Source organism: Tympanuchus pallidicinctus, unplaced genomic scaffold, assembly GCF_026119805.1.
Source record: "Tympanuchus pallidicinctus isolate F22 unplaced genomic scaffold, pur_lepc_1.0 scaffold15, whole genome shotgun sequence".
NCBI classification, from domain to species: domain Eukaryota; kingdom Metazoa; phylum Chordata; class Aves; order Galliformes; family Phasianidae; genus Tympanuchus; species Tympanuchus pallidicinctus.
Genome location: NW_026294669.1, coordinates 18300808 through 18318095, shown reverse-complemented (window position 1 = coordinate 18318095; position 17288 = coordinate 18300808). Strand labels below are relative to the sequence as shown.

General features: G+C 38.7%; 2 protein-coding genes across 7 annotated transcripts in view; one reads left to right on the top strand and one right to left on the bottom strand.

Moving 5' to 3' along the window:
• LRP2 (LDL receptor related protein 2) overlaps positions 1-5129 on the top strand; it is a 134774-nt gene extending 129645 nt beyond the window's left edge. For all 6 annotated transcript variants that reach the window (XM_052674942.1, XM_052674941.1, XM_052674945.1 and 3 more), the window contains 4 exons: positions 431-550; positions 642-749; positions 2600-2671; positions 3645-5129. In XM_052674942.1, coding sequence (XP_052530902.1) covers positions 431-550; positions 642-749; positions 2600-2671; positions 3645-3806 — 462 coding nt within the window. In that variant the 3' untranslated portion in view covers positions 3807-5129. The remainder of the gene's footprint in view (positions 1-430; positions 551-641; positions 750-2599; positions 2672-3644) is intronic.
• Positions 5130-6982: 1853 nt separating this feature from the next.
• LOC128076737 (retinol dehydrogenase 7-like) lies at positions 6983-17013 on the bottom strand. The gene is made up of 5 exons (XM_052674800.1): positions 16984-17013; positions 12783-13113; positions 10979-11237; positions 8351-8511; positions 6983-7518 (listed from the first exon to the last, which is right to left on the bottom strand). Exons 1-5 carry the CDS (start codon positions 17011-17013, stop codon positions 7271-7273), a joined length of 1029 nt encoding a protein of 342 aa, XP_052530760.1. The 3' UTR covers positions 6983-7270.
• Between the last annotated feature and the right edge of the window lie 275 nt (positions 17014-17288).

Genomic DNA, 17288 nt, shown 5'->3' with positions numbered 1-17288 from the left:
ATCCCATTCTTTTACAATTCAGATGCTGCTTGATAGTTTCGTTGTCAGTCTGAAGCCTCTAAAATGAAATATTTATTTTTGATAATTCCTCCCTACTGAAGTTGTGATTTATGGAAGTCATCTTTCTCCATCATAAGCTACTCTATTAGTCAACTGTATATATTTTTTTTCAGCTAGAAATTGGAGTAATGCTGAAACACAGCGTGGTCTATGCTATTAAGTTAGAGAGTAAAAAAAAATTATAGTAAACTTCACATTATGCTTTCAATAGATGCTAGATTTTGTCTAACCCTGTGAAAGTAAACATGGTTTTTTCTCTGAAATGAAAAATCGGTCTATAAAGTGGGAGTGTGGATGTGCGGAGATATTCACTGTGCTGGAGTTACTGCCTTTTTTTTTCTTTCTTTTTTTTCTTTTTCTTCCTCTGAAGAATGAAAACTTTGCAGTAGAGTCAGGGAAACAGCCAATCACATTTGAAAATCCAATGTATGCAACCAGAGATAGTGGAGCTGGTGGAACCAGTGAAGTTACAGTCATTCAACCAACACAGGTAAAAGAAACCTAGGCTTGCCTTTCACTTTTCATTTTTCTTACAACCTTGTTTTCTTTGAAGAAAGTTGAATTGCCTTTTTCTCCTCCAGGTTACAGGAGCTGGTAATGTGGAAAATGAAAATTTTGAAAATCCTGTGTATGCCTCTGCAGTATCTGCTAGGCCTAAAGAACCGCCTCCAAATACAGACACACCTCAGGTAGTTCTACAGATGTCTTTTTTCCTTTGTGCTTGAAATCAGAGGAACTGAATTGTGAGGGAAACTGCAACATAGTTTGTGTTCTATGTAAGTAGGCCATCAAGTTGGCATCTGCAGTGTAAGAAAGGCAAATAACAATTTAAATTATTTTCAAGCTGATCAGGAAGTGAAAGGAAAGGAATGCAAGTGTAGAATGGCCATGGGCACACAGTGGGGATCTGTTGAGATTAAAAACTCAGACTGGCTCACCAAGATACCAAGAGTGGAATGGAGGATTTTCTTTCACTGTCTGCTGTGCTCCATTTTGAGGGCAGATCAGAAAATTGTAGTGTAAGGCTACAAATGGTCAGAAAATTGTCATGTAGTCAGAAAATTGTAATGTAAGGCTACAAATGGTCATTGTTTCCCAGCAGAAATGAATGTAACTAAGATTTTACTTGGGACTTCGTTCAACAGTTATATTAAAACTGCTGTACCTCAACAGAAACAGCAGGGAATATTTTTTTTTCTATAACACACCAAAAGAAAACATAAGGAAAAGTACGTTTTTGTTTGAAATGGGGAAAACCCAGCTCTTTTTGGTACTGAAAGTTGAAGTATGACATTTACTCATTGTGTATTGTAACCATTTTGAAAATATTAATTTTATCCATATTTAAAATTACTAGAAATGATATTTAAAGCATTTGTCCTTTCTGTTCTTACAGGACATTTTAGTGATGAAAATCCAATTATTATCTCATCTAGATTTCTTATAATTCATGAAAGATACATTTTTTTTTATGTTTTCAAATCCATCTCCATGAGCTGATGGTGTCTTGTTTTCATGTTCTTTACACGCTGTGCACTAAAAAAACACCTCTGAGCTTTGAAATGACATTTCCATCAACCTGATATTGTAATTTCATGTCCTTCAGTAATTTCTCTTGTGCTGTTTCAAGACAGTTTTTGACTCTTCAGCTTTTTTGGGGGTGTGCATGGAATGATAGTTAATGAATTAACTTAGTCTTGCCTTCTGGTCTAATGTTTTGAATACTGCCAGTTACCCTTCAGAGAAGAAAGCTAAATCCCTTACTTACTTCATCTGTTGGTATCTGTTGAGTTACAGTGGACACATTATGTGACCATTTTGTTTCCATTCCTATCTTTTATCGGATTTCAAATGCACGCTTTTCTGGGGAGATGCCTTGTAAAATGGAGCTCTAGTTTTATTTGATGTCTTGATGCTTTTTCAAGTAGAAAAACGTTATCAATAATAAAGGACAAAGAAGTCTAATTGAGAGATCATTTGAATAACATGACATAGCATTTAAAGAGGTAGCCTGGAACGTGAAGGTACAGTGTGACTAAAAGTTTATTTTGATTATTTGATAATAAAAAACTGAATTTATTTATTTTCTTTTGCTAGAAATATCTGTTGGATTATATAGTGAGGCCAGTTGTCTAGTGAGAAAGTAGAAGCTGAGTATTGAATTATGATACAAATGACCATTTCAAATACTTTTTTGTGACCTCTTGTGGTTTTTGTGATGAGTCTCTGATGCAGTCAGACAAGATAAATAAGACTCACACTCCCATCTGCAGGGAAAAGATGAGTTCTAGATCATTCACCTTTTTTCCTGTGTTTATGATTTGTCATGTTAAAGATGGCCAGAAAACACTGAAACTTGAACAGGCATTAAAATATTTAAAGCAGTGCAATTAATTAAAATTACAATAGCAGCGTGAGAACATGCAGCTGAAATTACCAAGTTAGCAGTCAATCCCAGTGAAAATCATCACCTGTGCTGGCATTTTGCTGAGAAATGGTGAAAAAAATGTCTAAAGCTTTATTAATTTGTATATTTCAGGAATCAAAGTGGAGTTTCTTCAAGAGAAAAATGAAACAAAACACTAATTTTGAAAACCCAATATACGCGGAGGTATTGCTTAATACTGTATTATGCTATTTTTCAGCTAATGCACTGCTGGACTTAGTTTTTACTTTTAGTGGATAAAGGATATGGACAAATTCTACTGCTAAGTGAACTACCGTAGAAATTCCTGCCCAGGTCAAGATGGATCTGACATGGTTTTGAGAAAAATTACCGAATTTTGTACAGAATGGAGTGCACAGCAGACACCCAGTTCAGGCTGTACAGCAGCATTGCTTGCCTCTCAGCTTTCCCAGCTAAGCACTGTGACCAACTCTTGCTCCTGGATCCCATGTGCTGGTTTCTGCTTGCAGGTGCATTCTTGTACAGCTCAGAGTCAAGCAGCCTGTTGTACTACAACTGGTATGAAAGTGTCTAGTGCCTCTCAGTCCTAGATTTAGCATGCACATAGTTAAACAGGCTGCAGCCTGCTTACATGAAAGTCCTGGTTTTTTTTCCATCCATGTAGTAAGAGGAGACCTTTCTTTTAAGATGTTATGCTGCATGATGTTTGCTGAAGGAATTCTCCCATGGTGAGTTATGAAGCCTTTGAGTTCTACTGACTTGAGCCAGTAGTAGCAGTTTTTGCCTGAACGAAGTGAGAGATTGAGAAAACCAGAGGTTTATTTCCCCAAATATGATAAGCATAATAATTTGCAAACAGTAGTGATGCCAGTGTAATCTACATTCGTGTGTGCACGTGTGGACTTGTGAAGTTAGTCTCATGTTACCATTGCTATTACTGGACTGACAGTAACCATTAAAACAGAAATCCCAGTGTGCAGAATAAGTTTGAAGTAGTTATTTCCTCGGCAGAACCTTCTGAGGTGAAATTAGTATTTGACTTTTGTTAGGTGGTGATTTGCATAATTCACATATCACTTAGTAAAATATTTGGATATTTAGTTAATATTTCTGAAAGTTGAGATTGAATGTTTTGTATATTAGAATGTAAACCTGGACTTTATGATTATTGTTTCAGATGGAGAAGGAACAGCAACAGGACACAGAAAATGTCCCTCCTTCCTCTCCTTCACTGCCTCCCAAGATTACTCTGAAGAGAGACCAGCCATTAGCTTATACAGCAACAGAGGATACATTTAAAGACACCGCCAATCTTGTTAAGGAGGACTCTGTTGTATAAGTAGGTAAACTGATGTAGGGAAAATGAGACACATCCATTTGCACATATATTTTTTATAAACAGAAGAGTAAGGTTCACATTCAAATGCTTTATAAAAATATATACATCTTTTAGTCAGCGGCTGGAGATGTATGTTGAAACTATGCCTTGTTTTTTGACAAATGCCAATTACTATTTTTATGAACAAGTATCATGGTGTACTATATGTATATCTTTGCACTGAACCTGTCTGAAAGTAATGTTATAAATATGTTGTAAATTTGTAAATTTTTCAAAGATTATCTTGTTTTTTTGCTAGTAGAAATCTGTATGGAATTGGTTGCATAAAGATGGGGTAAATTCATTAAGTAAGGGCTTAAGCTAAAAATACCAACAAGGTGAGTATAGGTGAGTTACTGATTTACAGGATCTTTTGCATGTATATTTATAACAGTACCTTTTAAAACTTCTACTGGTGCTCTGGGCATCCTTACCACCATTTTTTATCATCTGCTGGATGTAGAAATGAGTCTCTCTGTTTATCTTGTGTTAAGCAAAAGTCAATGCAGCATCATGATGCTGAATAGCTATCTGTGCAGATTGTTGTTCTTATGTTTTAACTGCCTGGAATAAAACAGTCCATTAGACATACTTTTCCACTAGGATCCAATTAAAACCACTCAATTAATAGCGTTCTTTAAAAGATTTGATATATTTAGATTTTAGTGTCACGAGTGCTTAATTTAATGAGATTCTCTCCTGTACATCAGTGGAATAGCTCTGTTCTTAGCTGGAGTCTCTGGAAGTTATTTGTACTATTAAATGAAGTAGCTAGATTTCTGTAAAAGCTTATTTCTAAACAGCAAAATACAAAAGATACTGCTTCATTTAAGAAATTATTCAGGTTTTTTAATGTGAAAATTTAATTTTATTGACTATTTATTTCCAGAGGTGGACATTAATAGAAAGGGAAACAATTTCTACTAATGCAGTCTTTGTAGTTAATCTGCTTATTTTCATAACCTTCTATCAGCATATACTGTATGTCTTACCAGTTTTTCTATTAATTAGCCAAGGTAGTTTCCATAGTGTGAACAGTTTGAGGTAACTTTGAGTACCACTACAGGAACATGTAGCATTTCTAACTAGTTACTCATATAATTTAAAAATTCCTAAATTAAAATCATTGAGACTTCTACTATTTGATTGTTTTATGTCTAAGTTCTCAAAACGTATACTATCTCTAATTAGAATGCTTCTAATTATTTTGTAATGTACTTTCATTAGAAAAGACTACTGGAAAATAATGCTGCTGAATAAATTTAATAAATGTATTTTATCATATTCCTATTCCATAACTTTTTGTCAATGCTGTATGTATTTTGCCACTGTGGAGACTTCAGTGCACGCTGAGATGAAAACAGTCTTGCTTTAGGTAAATTCAGGTAAGAATAGGTTGTGACTTTACACAACTGTTTAAAGTTTTTTATATAAAATCACTAATATTTTATCATTACTCCCTTACATGTATAAGTTAAATAAACTGGCCATTGAAACAGAAAAATCTTACAATTGATTACAGTAAACCAGTTATTAATGTAGTATAGACATAAGCAATCTAAAGGTTGGTCTGATATTATACCTGACTGCTTTACTGCAGAAAATTCCTTTAGAATCTGGAACACTACATACTAGAGAAGAGCTATGAGAAATAATTCCAATTAAAGGCAGGTTACTTTTATTAAGGAAGGGATTAATAATCCCTCAATGTATTTTAAAGAGAGAAGGAAGAGCTAGCGTTTCCTCGATATTTACGTCCTGCTGCTTATACATCAGCTGTATTATCAGAGGGTTTTTTTTTTTTTTCTTCACTGCAAATTTTTTATTTTCCAGATGTAGAAGAAAATCATTCTTGGGAGACTGGTGGCATGCAAATTTGATTTTTTAATATATTTGATGGCAAAGGATTCCTAAGCTTTAACTGGGCATCTTCATCTCAGTAGAGTAAATATGTTTTGGTTACTGTGCTGAACAGAATCTTTAGATTCTTTTCCTAACTTCATTTTCCACTTTTATTATTTTTCCCTCATGAGGCCAGTCCCTGGCTGAATTCTTAAGTTTGGAATTCTGTTGTCTGAAAGAATGCTCGTTAGAGATTTCAGCACATCTCTCTAATTGGGCACTATAGGCCTAATAAATTAAAATGTTACATTTTCTCTACAGCTGTCAGGCCAGTTAGAAAAAGCATGTCTCTATGTATGAAGTAAAATAAGTTTCTTCTTGAAACCATTTGCTAGATAATAGAACCTCCTTGAAATACTTAAGTAGCGCCTGAACCATTTTTACATTCTGTCCCTTTCTTGTATAGGCTCTCCCACCCTCAGCACACACACACACTGCACAGTGATGAAACTGCTTTTCTTACATTTGGTGCTCTGACCTGCACATGGTATTTTTCTAAGCTTAATTGAATTGCACATTAATGATTAATCATCAGCGCAGGTCTTTAGCAAATAAAACCTTTACCCTCCCAATTTTCAAATCTCCAGGAAGCCCAGCATGTCAGTAGCTTGACTGATAAAGATAGTGTACAAGAGGCACAGCAACTTCAGCTGCCACTTCATCATTTTGAGCATACTCTTTGTACATTCAGAGAAATTGGCTGTAGCATATATTGGTGACCTGTACCATCTACTGAGTGAAATAATAATCCTTTTAGGTTGCAAAGCACATTGAGGGCAAAATGAACTCAAATTCCCTAATAAACGATGCAGGTATTGGGAACAGGTATTGAAATGTAATTATTAAGATATAAGTATTGCTCTGTTTGAATAGTAATGGAGAACTGTTTAGTTTTGATTTTTCTTGTAATTTCATACCTTTAAAATAGCTTGTGTTTTGTCTCTACACAGCTGAATAGTCAGGTGATTAGATGTGGTCAAATACTGCAATTGTAATTTTTGGAAATTGTTGCAATAGCTGGCCTTTGTTATTATTTGATTTGATATCTTGTGTCCAGAAGCAACTCCTGAATATGGCCATGACCAAGCTTCATGAAATAGAAATCTGAATAAGCACAATCTGTAAGGTACGTGTATAACATAGATGTTCTGAAAGACCAGTGGTTTTCTTTTTTTCTTTTCAAATTCTCTAGAAACGTGTATGTTGGTGAAGTCAAAGTGAAAAACAGATTCTCATTTAAATAAGAAAAGCAACAAATTTTTTATTGAATGAGTAGTATTAACCAGATTTATAGCTGAACTTTGCTTGCATGCAGATATTACAGATGTATCAGCTCTGGAGGCAAAAAAGCATGGTAGGTTTACGAGTCTTATCTACAAACTCTGAAATTTCATGTAAGTAGGAGGAAGTGTTTTCTGAAGGAAATTTAAGCAGTCTAGTAACTTGTAAAGAGGAGATGTCAACTGTTATGAGAGGATTCAGGATTCAGAGTTATTTCCATAGTGTTGATGCTGGTTATAGTACTAAATGTTGATTAGAACTCCAGGGACTGAACTCCCACTAGCTCCTGGAACTGGAAACATCATGTAAAACAGCATGTCAGATAAACAGCTCGGGGCATAGGAGAGGAACAGCCAAAAGAACTTTGCATCCCATCCAGCTCCGTATCGTGTCCTGGGGTACTTTGCTAGCAGGGCATGTTCCATGCATTTTATGACCTTAGAAATATCAGAGTTGCACAGTCTTTTCACTGATCTTTGAGCTTTTCTATCTACAAAGAAGAAAACAAACTGGAAGTATTTATGCAACATTCTGTGTGAGAGGATTCATTTCATTTACAGGTTTTTCTACAGCTTCTGTAGATTTATAATAAGGGTTGTCTTAAACTGCCGGCTCAAGTACTGCAAGTGGTATAGTTGCAGCAGAGCAGAGACAAAGAAGTGCTGTGGAATCCAAAGAACCAGGTAAAGAGAAATCTGGCCCACATTCTGAGCCAGATCCTTTCTACTATATGTGCAGCAGAACTTTTCAGCTATCATTAAGCCATAAACATAGTGCATGATCACAGCCCTAAACCTCCTGTGCCTAAATATTCTGCCTCTTAAGTACATAGAAAATAAGGATGGTGGGACACCATCACATGTCACTGATTTCCCAGGGGAACCAATAGAACTGGTCTCATCTACCATATACTACCATACACATTGATGAACATCAATGAACTCCTAACTAAAGCTTATGAAATCCTACAAACATTCACAGAATCATAGAGTGGTTGAGGTCAGAAGGGATCTACAAAGGTCATTGTGTCCGAAGCCTTCTTCGAGCTGGACTGCTTAGGGCAGGTTGCTCAGAATCATGTCCAGGAGGCTTTTGAAGATCTCCAAAGAGGGAGATTCCACAATCAGGGTGACTTGTTCCAGCACTCAGTATTTCCTGATGTTCAGACAGAACCTCTTGTATTCCAGTTTTCCTGCCTTGTCCTGTCACTGGGCACCACTGAAGAGTCAAGCTTCCATTATCTCTGTACTCCCCCTTTCTGGTAATTAGAATCATTAATGATATCCTTCCCTGAGCCTTCATACATTCTTTTTCCTACTTACATTCAGAAAAGTATTTTTCTCCGTAGGAATCTCTGATCTCATTAGGCAGTCTGTTCCAAAGTCTTAAGAGGTCTCTCACCATGATTCCTGAATTAACGTTTGTGTTGAAGAAACTGTGCCCAATAATGCTTACTTTCACTCCAAAGTGCTGAATATCTCTCCTAGAAGAAAACAAAACAACAAAACCCAGAAAGCTGTCTCTGAACACCCAATGATGGCATAGCCATTAAACATACGTAAGTTGAAAGTCTGTCACATTAATTAGTATTTGAGAGTTTCTTGTCTTCAAATGTTGGAATAATTTTATGAGATGTTCAAATTAGCATCACAGTGCTGTACCTATCACTGTAAAAGTGCAGAACACAACTAACAATTAAAGCAACATCAGGTAGATTTGCAGCTTTTCTGTGTGATCTGTTTTGGACTGGTGTAAAGAATGTGATACCCACCTCTATCTGGTTAAACTACTCTTGTAGCACATCAGCTTTTAGGAGAAACAGATCATTAAGGTGCTTAGTGAAAAGTCAAAGCGAGAAAAAATTTCCAATTGGGTTAGGACTTTATTTTGCACCTTACGGTGAAATGGCTATGGTTAAATGATTAAGCGTTAGTGCAGTAAAGGTCAGAGTGCTTTCTGGCAGCGTGGTTCCCTCTATGAAATTTGAGTTGCAATGCAACACCCTCAGAATGAAAATCATCATTGTTCTATCAGATAGCTTCAAAGACTCAAGCAGCTGGATTCCAAAGCATGCAAAGAAGTTGACCATGTGTACACTAGCCACTAGTTTTTATTATATTGCCTTGGAATATATGGTTCTCTGTATAAGCATTCATAACTGTTTGCAACCAACATTTGTGGACCTTGTGAAGACTTGGCTTTTTGGTCTGCTCCTCAGCCAACCTGAGGCAGTACATCACAATTAGTATCAGTGAAGGCTGCTCACTTTAATTTTCTGAAGTAATGAATACCTTTGATAATCTGATTGCTGTTTGTAATCACCTAGCTCGGACTGCTGTGAAGCATTAGTGCAAAATGAAATAGATTGTAAACTGGTAACAGAGGAGATTAATAGTTTGGCATAAGTCCTTCATAATTCTGTTGTGAACATACAGAGTGTTTTACTTGCTGGAAAAGTTTTACATAGATGTTTTTTACTGTTATTGCATAGACAAATAATGAGTAAGGGGTATGATAAAACTTTATTCAGTGAGAGGGAAGAGTACTCTGTTACTGAGCCCATGTGAAGATAAGGCTTTCTGCTCACCATTGTTCTGCAAAAAATACCGGCATTAAGTTTAGTAGTACTGAAGGTTTTGAAACAGTAGTAGGGGAAAGGGAACTGAAATGCCAACTCTGCACAAATACCTTTAGCAGTGCATGTGTTGAGACAAAAAGTCATTTTCTCTAATTGCTGCATGAGCATACTTGGTGAATTAATAGTCTTTATGGTGGAGAATGTAATAATGCTATGATAAGACATTAGTAAGCCAAATGCACGGTGACTTTAGTTTATAGACTTGGATGAACTCCCTAGTAGGAGAACTGTAACCTGGTGCCAGAGTGACTTTTTCTGGTGTGCTGATTTCAGAAACTGTTTGGCAGGGACAGTCTGCAGAAATGGAAGAAGGGCAGAGAGCAATCACTGATCTCTGAGAGCTTAAAAAGGCAACTCAGGGCCTTTGAGGTAGAACCAGCAGAAAAGGATATACACTGAAGGCTTAAGTGTCTGAGAATCAGACCCCTGCTGTGAAGTCAAATGTCTTCTCCAAGGCATCTGGCCTTGCCAGATGGAATACACCTAGCACACCTGTACTTTAATTGTGGCCTCTGAAGAACCTGCAGAAGAACCTCAGCAGCTTATTAAGAGCTCAGGGATCTGAGCGTGCTTATCAGAATCACAACACCAGGCTGCTAATAATTACCTTGATTGCATGCTACTAAATGTATTATAGTTGTACACTGCTGTTTGTCACACACAACCTACCAAATGTAAACAACCGTAACTGCCATAATTGTATCTACTGCTGTGCTTAAGCTATCATGCTTCTACGTGTTGCAGTCAGTACAAACCATTTGAAATCACTGTGTATCTGTATGCTTCAGGTAGGTAGTTTCTTTCCTCTTGGTTAACAGTATTGAATGAGACATAATTTTGTTCGTAATTTCCGTACTATCAAAAGGGAATTCAGACAGGCTCCAGCTGGAAGTACCTGCATGTACACTTTCGTAATTCTTATGAGGCACATGCAACATGTCTAAGGTCCTCATGTTTCATGTACCTATGTCTGGTAATTTGGTACATACCAAACAGCATGTGAACCTTACGTACAACGTGTCCAGGAAGCATCTGACCTGGCTAGGCTGTACTGTTGATTCCCTTGTATATATGCAGCAGGTTAATGTGTTCTGTAGCTGTGTGCTAGCCATAGGCAAATGTTTCCCATTGCAGTTTCCTGGTGGCTGTGTTCATAGTATCCAAAACAGGTGACCATCACCCTTTTCGTTTCCTTTTGCTCCTTAGGCAAAGTTAACGGAGACAAAATGGAAGAGGCAAACATATAGGCATCCTTCCCTCAGCACATCTAGAATCTGTTCTTGGATTCATGCATGTATTTCTAACTACTCACCATAACATGTCGGAGAAAGATTCCATGCCCCATTTGGACAAGTTGTAGCCACCCCCTACAAATGCCATGAAGCCGTTAGAATTGATTAGATTGACTACTCTTCCCTCGGCTTTTTTCAGAAGTGGTAGAAGTTTGAGCGTGATTTCAATCAATCCCAGTAGATTAACGTTCAGAGCTGAGTGGAAGTCATCAATTCTTAGCCAGTCAGTTGGTGCTGCAGATGTTGTTCCTTCAGCAGCGTTCACAAAGCCAAAAAGCCCTAGGAAGATTCCAAAATCATTCATTTCTGTATGTGACAGTATCTTACCATTGGGTTTCTTATGTAGCATTGGGATCCAAACAGCCTTGGCAAAAGCTTCAGTGGGATGAAGTCTAGAGCCTGCTTGTAGATGTCTACTCTGTACACCTGTGCAGAAGATCCTAGGCAATTATTCTAAAATAAGATAGGAAAATATTTTCAGTTGGAGAAATGGGATGCAATAGTGACCTTTATTACTTACTCAGGTATGCGGGTTCCTAATGTGCACTTATCTTCTTGTGAAAACTAAGCGCTGTGTGAAAGTGGAAAGGTTGTTTTACTTGAGCTGGGGTCTAAAGGTCTAAACTAAACATAAAGAATTAGTCAATGCTTCTAAAAATGTTAGCTTAACCCTGTGTATTGATTATACTGCTTTACTACCTTATAAATTACTTGAAGAGCTTTAGATAAATAGTGACGCTTCTGGAAGGACAGCCTGTGCCTGGAGGGAGAGGCCGAAGGTTCAGCACTGCTTCTGTAAAGAGTTGCTCAGAAGAAGGTGACAGCAGTGGTTACCCTGATCAGGAGCATGCTGCTTTCTACAGCTTGGAGGCAGAGGCCTGTGTGAGATCAGCCTCTCTGAGAAGGTAAGGTCTAATAATTATTTTGATTTTGCTCTTATTCTTTGTATTCAAGGATGGTCTGAAACTTTGCATAATGAAGGAAGAAAGTCCCCTTGAGGTAGAAGATATTGTATTTTGCTTTTCTAGATACTAAATTAATTTATCAGCCTACTGAATATTTGATACAACTATGTAGTACAGCTGGTAGTTACAGTGCCTTGATCCCATTTGGCTGCTATTAACAATGCCCTGTCTAAGTGGTTGGCATCAGGAAAGAAACATGTATGTTGTTACAGGTCAATATATTTACCACCCTGTGCTAAAAACAACACTTCAGCCATGCCTTTTTAATTCAACTTACAGGTATCCAAGGACAAACTCTTCTTTGTTCTAGACAAGTGCTTAGAGGTGAATGAGTGATATTAAGGGCTCAGAGGGATGTTAAGAGCTACCTGTGTAACAACTCTAAGAAAACTGGCTGAAAAGGCAAGAATTTAGATATTACAGTCATTACAGTTGTTACTGAGTGCATTACAAAAATCAGACTTGTTCAGCCATGCAAAAACACTCTTCTGGTTACTGTAGGAGCCCTGCATCAGCCATTTTTAACTGTCTGGGCTGGCTTTACTGACAAGAAAGCTTTCTGGTACTGGTTAGCACCCTCCCCCTGCTGAGACTTTCCAACTGCACCAAAAAGTCTGAAAAACACATCAGGGAATGATCTGGTTTGAACAGCTGTAGTTCTAGGCACTCTGCTGGCAAAATTGCCCAAAAGCTGGAGAAAATCTTTCTGAGCTGTGAAGTGGCAGAACTGAAAAGGGAATGTGTTTCATCAGTAAGAGGAAAAACTCATCTGTAGATAGCAGAGAGGCTCCAGAACTCTTAGCTGGACCACATTTGGTTGTACTGAATTATTTTTCTATAAGCTGACCTTTCCACTTACCTTTGCCTGCTGTTTCCTCTGTCACAAATTCTACAGCCCTGGTGATGCTGCTGGAGTCAGCCAAGTTCAGATTCACTGTCTTCAGGGAGAGTGAGGAGCAGGACCATAATTCTTGGCCATCTTGTTCAGTGGCACATGCAGCAATAACACAGAATCCTCTTTTGTCAAGCCACTTGGCCAGTGCATTTCCAAGTATGGTGTCACAGCCTGTTATGAAGACAAACTTTCCATTCAGGTTTCTAACTCTGTGACGGTCTCTGATGAGCCAGTAAATGATGAGAGAAAGTATGGAAGCCAGAATCACTATGTGCAGTGAGTCTGAAAATGAGAGCTATTAGGGAAAGTGTTAGTGATCTGGAAATGCAACAAAGTAAACATGTTAGGCCAATCCCCCAACTTCCTAAGACCCAGTTGCCATGAGGGGCTTTGTTTCTGGTTGCACTCCATCCAGCTCACTGTAAGAGAGCATGGGTGGAGCTTTTACACAATGTGATTGTGATCCATGACTAATGCTTGACTTGGCAAAACCTTCTCCTGACCTCCTTTTCAACAGTTTTTCACTGTTCTCAAATTTTACTTGCCTGTCTTCCTAGTCAGCCCCATCTTCTCACGATATTTCAGGCTGAAAGGAATGACTGCACGGTTTCTCGCAGTAGTGTCTGATGGTGACTTTTTGTAGGAAGGAAACTGGCAATTATTTGTGCTAATACTGGAAAGAGAGGGGTTTTTCTGGGAAGAAGGATAATCCTCTTTGACTGTCTACATGATGCCAAACAGTCTGCTCTTCTAATATCTAGCGTGGAAGCAGAGAGAGCCTAGGAATGTCCAGAGAAATCCAAGCTGTAGTGGTGGGTGCTCTAATTTGTTCTGTGATTTGTGCTGCATCATAGTAAGCTACTTACTCTCTATTCCTAAGACAAGAAAGACCTTATGGCAATGTCTGGGCTTTCTGACTCCTTCCTCACTGCCTGTCTAGCACTGATACAGAGTGAACTAAGATGTATTATATGGGAACATTGTTTGCATCTATAAATGGGGGTATTCATGATGCTGTGCTGCTCTCAAAAAAGATGGAGGGAATACAAAGTTCCCTAACTCAGGAGTGAGGATACTCTTTTATTTATTACAAATATTTTTTTTATGAGTGTAGCATGCAGTTCTCGACATCTGAAAGTCTTCACAATTGGTTACTGTGTTTGTATTTTCTTCGTGCGATGAAGTATTTAATTAAACTCACGTTTATGGGAAAGATGGTCAGTATTTTCTGGATGTCTTGCTAAAAAGAAACTTTTTTACAAGTACCGAACAGTCACTTAGGCTCTATCTGCCTACATATGGGTCCGGGTGCAGACAAGGGATTATATTCAAAGAAGGAACATGTGATTGTATTCAAATAATTAACAGTTATGTTAAAATGAAGGAGTTTATTATTTTTAAATCCTGGAAGTACTTGAAGAGAAAGCCGTCTGTGTTTTTTATGTTCTGTAACTCACAGCTGTCTGAAGTTAGGGGTTTGGCTAATTTTCGTGTGAAATCCATGTTACCTTAAAACACTAGTGGTAAAGGAAGACCTGGTTGCTAGAGTGGTGTTCTTGTTCCTCTGGTGCTTTTGTTTCCACTGGCTTTAGGAATTATTTGGGTTTATTTTAATCAAGTCACCGTCTAATCAAGTAGGAGTGGGCAAAGTCTCAAACTGTAAGTGAATATTGGACTCATTGAATACATCAGTCACGTAGCTGATGAATGATGAGGTTGGAGGTTTAGGTTGGACATAAGGGAGAACTTTTTCTCTTAGAGAGTGATCGGGCACTGGAATGGCCTGCCCAGGGAGGTGGAGGAGTCGCCGTCCCTGGCAGTGTTCAAGAGGTGTCTGGTGTCCAACGTGCTGCGTGATGTGGTTTAGTACTTGTGGTGGCAGTGGTGATGAGAAGATGGTTGGACTAGATGATCTTACAGGTCATTTCCAACCTTGTGATTCTGTGATTCTAGGGGTATCAACGTTCCACTCAATGATATTACTTTAAATAGTTGCATGCTTCTGTAGCCATGGATATGGACCTCTGAGTTAATGTGATGTGCCAGGCAATGACTGCTGGATTAGAATGGAAGCTGGAAACAGAGAGAAGCTGCTACCAGCAGACTTTTGTAACCCCAAGTCCATAAATCAAACAGCTACCCAGCAATCTAGTCCTGTGATGCATCATTTTAGGACTTAATCTTTTTCCCAATACTAAATAAAATGACTTAATTAAAAATTTAGGGAAAATATTCTTTTAATTGGAAACAAGAGTAGTAAATTACATCTTCGTTGGCTGTGTTGCAAATGGGAAATGGTGGGCAAAGAGCTTGCACTGCTGGAAAGCAGCTTTAGTTTGCAACAGGGTCTCTGTGGAGACATCTGACTAGGCTGGGCTCTTGGCTACACATTTACTCCTTGGAGAGAAATGCATGGAACTGTTCTGGTTAGCATCAGTCCCTAAGTTTTGCTAGCAGCAGCTGGAAGAGAGGAGCTGTAAGACTGAGACAGCTGTGCTGTGTGTGGAACCTCATGGCTCATCCATCCCATAGGTGCTGGGCTGTGTGCACATCTGCACCAGGTGGCTCCCTACAGGCTCTCAGTGTCCAAAAGCATGTGGACATCTGCTGCTGGGCACCACAAAGGGCTCCTCTCTGTAGGAATATTGTGGTGGAATTTATTCTGCTGGATGATGTCATATCTGGTAAAAGAAATCTGGAGTCAGAATCAGAGGAAATAATTTCAGTTAAGATTTTCTTCAGAGAAAATAGTCTGTTTCTGTGAATGTGCAATGTTGCAAGAAATAGTTTTTGTCTGATAATTGTGTAGCACTAAATGCTGCTTCTCTGCCAGCAGCACATCAATTTTGAAGTAGCTCTTGCAGTAGCAAAGAGTGTGCTTCTAGGGAAAATGTCAGCATGATATTTCAAGAGCTTTGATATAATTCCAAAAATATTGAATTTTTATTACCAGTGTAGCCAGTAAATAGCTAAAGGCAAGTTTTACCTTCCATTAAAATGCTGATATTTGCCTGGCAGATTGAGAACTCTTGGAATAGAGCTTGGCTTTTTGTGCACACACAAGTGCCATTATAAAAGCAATTGGTTTTAAAGAAAAGCAGTGTGACTACACTGTTAGAGCCCTTTAAGGTACTCAGATGACTACAAATAGCAGCATCCCTCTGTTTCTCTGCAGAGGGGAAACTGAAGCACCCTGCTTCAGGGAGTGAGACTGTTCTGCTCCCACAGCAGGCAATGCTGGCAGTTGTGCCAGAGAACCTCAGGCTGGATGAGGTTTGGGGTCTGGATATGTTTTGGATTCCTTCCTCTGGCACTGTGCTCACAGTGCAAACCCTGCAGAAGTCAGTGCTCTGCAGTGGGGTGGCCTGGCCCACCGTCCACACAGAGGAAGAGCTGGCAAAGGAAGTGCAGGGCCTCTGTTCTTCAGGAGCAGCCTCGTGGAACACATGGGGAAGGTTCCACTGTCAGGCTGTGCCCTGTTCAGTACAGTACAGTTCAGTACAAACTTTAATAATCAGTCACGCTGCCTGTGCTACAAACTGCCTCGTTTTCAGCTAACAAACTGAACATGTACTCAGGCACAAATGCATCACACCTCCCACTCTTACATGAGCTATTCCTGTGTGTGCAGGGCTTTGTACTTGTGTTTCATGGGAAAGGGCTACTTTCCTATCAGCTGTGTAAAGAGGACAACGGCAGTTCAGAGGTCAGCAGATAACGATCTTCCTTAATCTTTCATCTTAAAAGAAATACATATCCTAACTCTCTTGAGTGTTTTGCTGGGACGTGAAGTCAGTCTGGTTAAATGAGGGCTGATTTCTCAGTATCTTTACTTGTAGTGCTCACAGTTCAGATTTTTTACCATGCCAGGGCAAATAAAGCCTTCTAAACCCTTTGGTGACCAAACCAGTAATTAATAAAGGAGTTGAGAAAGATTCCAGATGTTCTAAAGAACATTACTGAGTTAGCATTTTATTCAGACCCTGCAGGTGCTTAATAAGCAATAATTGGTTAAAATCCTTACTGGAAAGGAAGAGACTGCATATTCTCTGAGCTGTGCACTCAAAACCAAATGCTTAATTTGTCCTCTTAAACACTCTGCAAATGCATATAATGAATCCTGCACACTGTTAGATACCATTTCTGCTCTTGTGCTGGTACTCACGTTCTGGGGAGACATCTGCAAGCTCACCATGTACCTCCAGGTTCTCATGAGTGGCCTTCACCGGTTATTTCGGTGTCACAACGTAGAAACTGCTTGAGGCTAACTCATCAGCTTGTGCACCGACACTTGCACGATGATTCAGTTTTCACAAAAACCTGTAAATTCAGCATGATGGTTTTATGGCTGTCGAGCACAGTCGTTCTCCTCGCTATTTATAATGTGTTGTGTTGTGGTGCTTCTATCTTAGGGAATTAGTTGTTGTTAATCCTCCACCTAAGCTCCATCTCAGCATATCCTCCCTTTGC

What these genes read in the sequence shown, in the direction of transcription:
- LOC128076737 (XM_052674800.1), bottom strand. Translation starts at nt 17,013, where the DNA reads ATGGTGAGCTTGCAGATGTCTCCCCAGAAC. An exon ending in TGCAGATGTCTCCCCAGAAC is followed by an intron (nt 13,114 to 16,983) that starts GTGAGTACCAGC and finishes TTTCCCTAATAG; the next exon opens with CTCTCATTTTCAGACTCACT. An exon ending in AGAAAAATACTTTTCTGAAT is followed by an intron (nt 7,519 to 8,350) that starts GTAAGTAGGAAA and finishes TCTTCTTTGTAG; the next exon opens with ATAGAAAAGCTCAAAGATCA.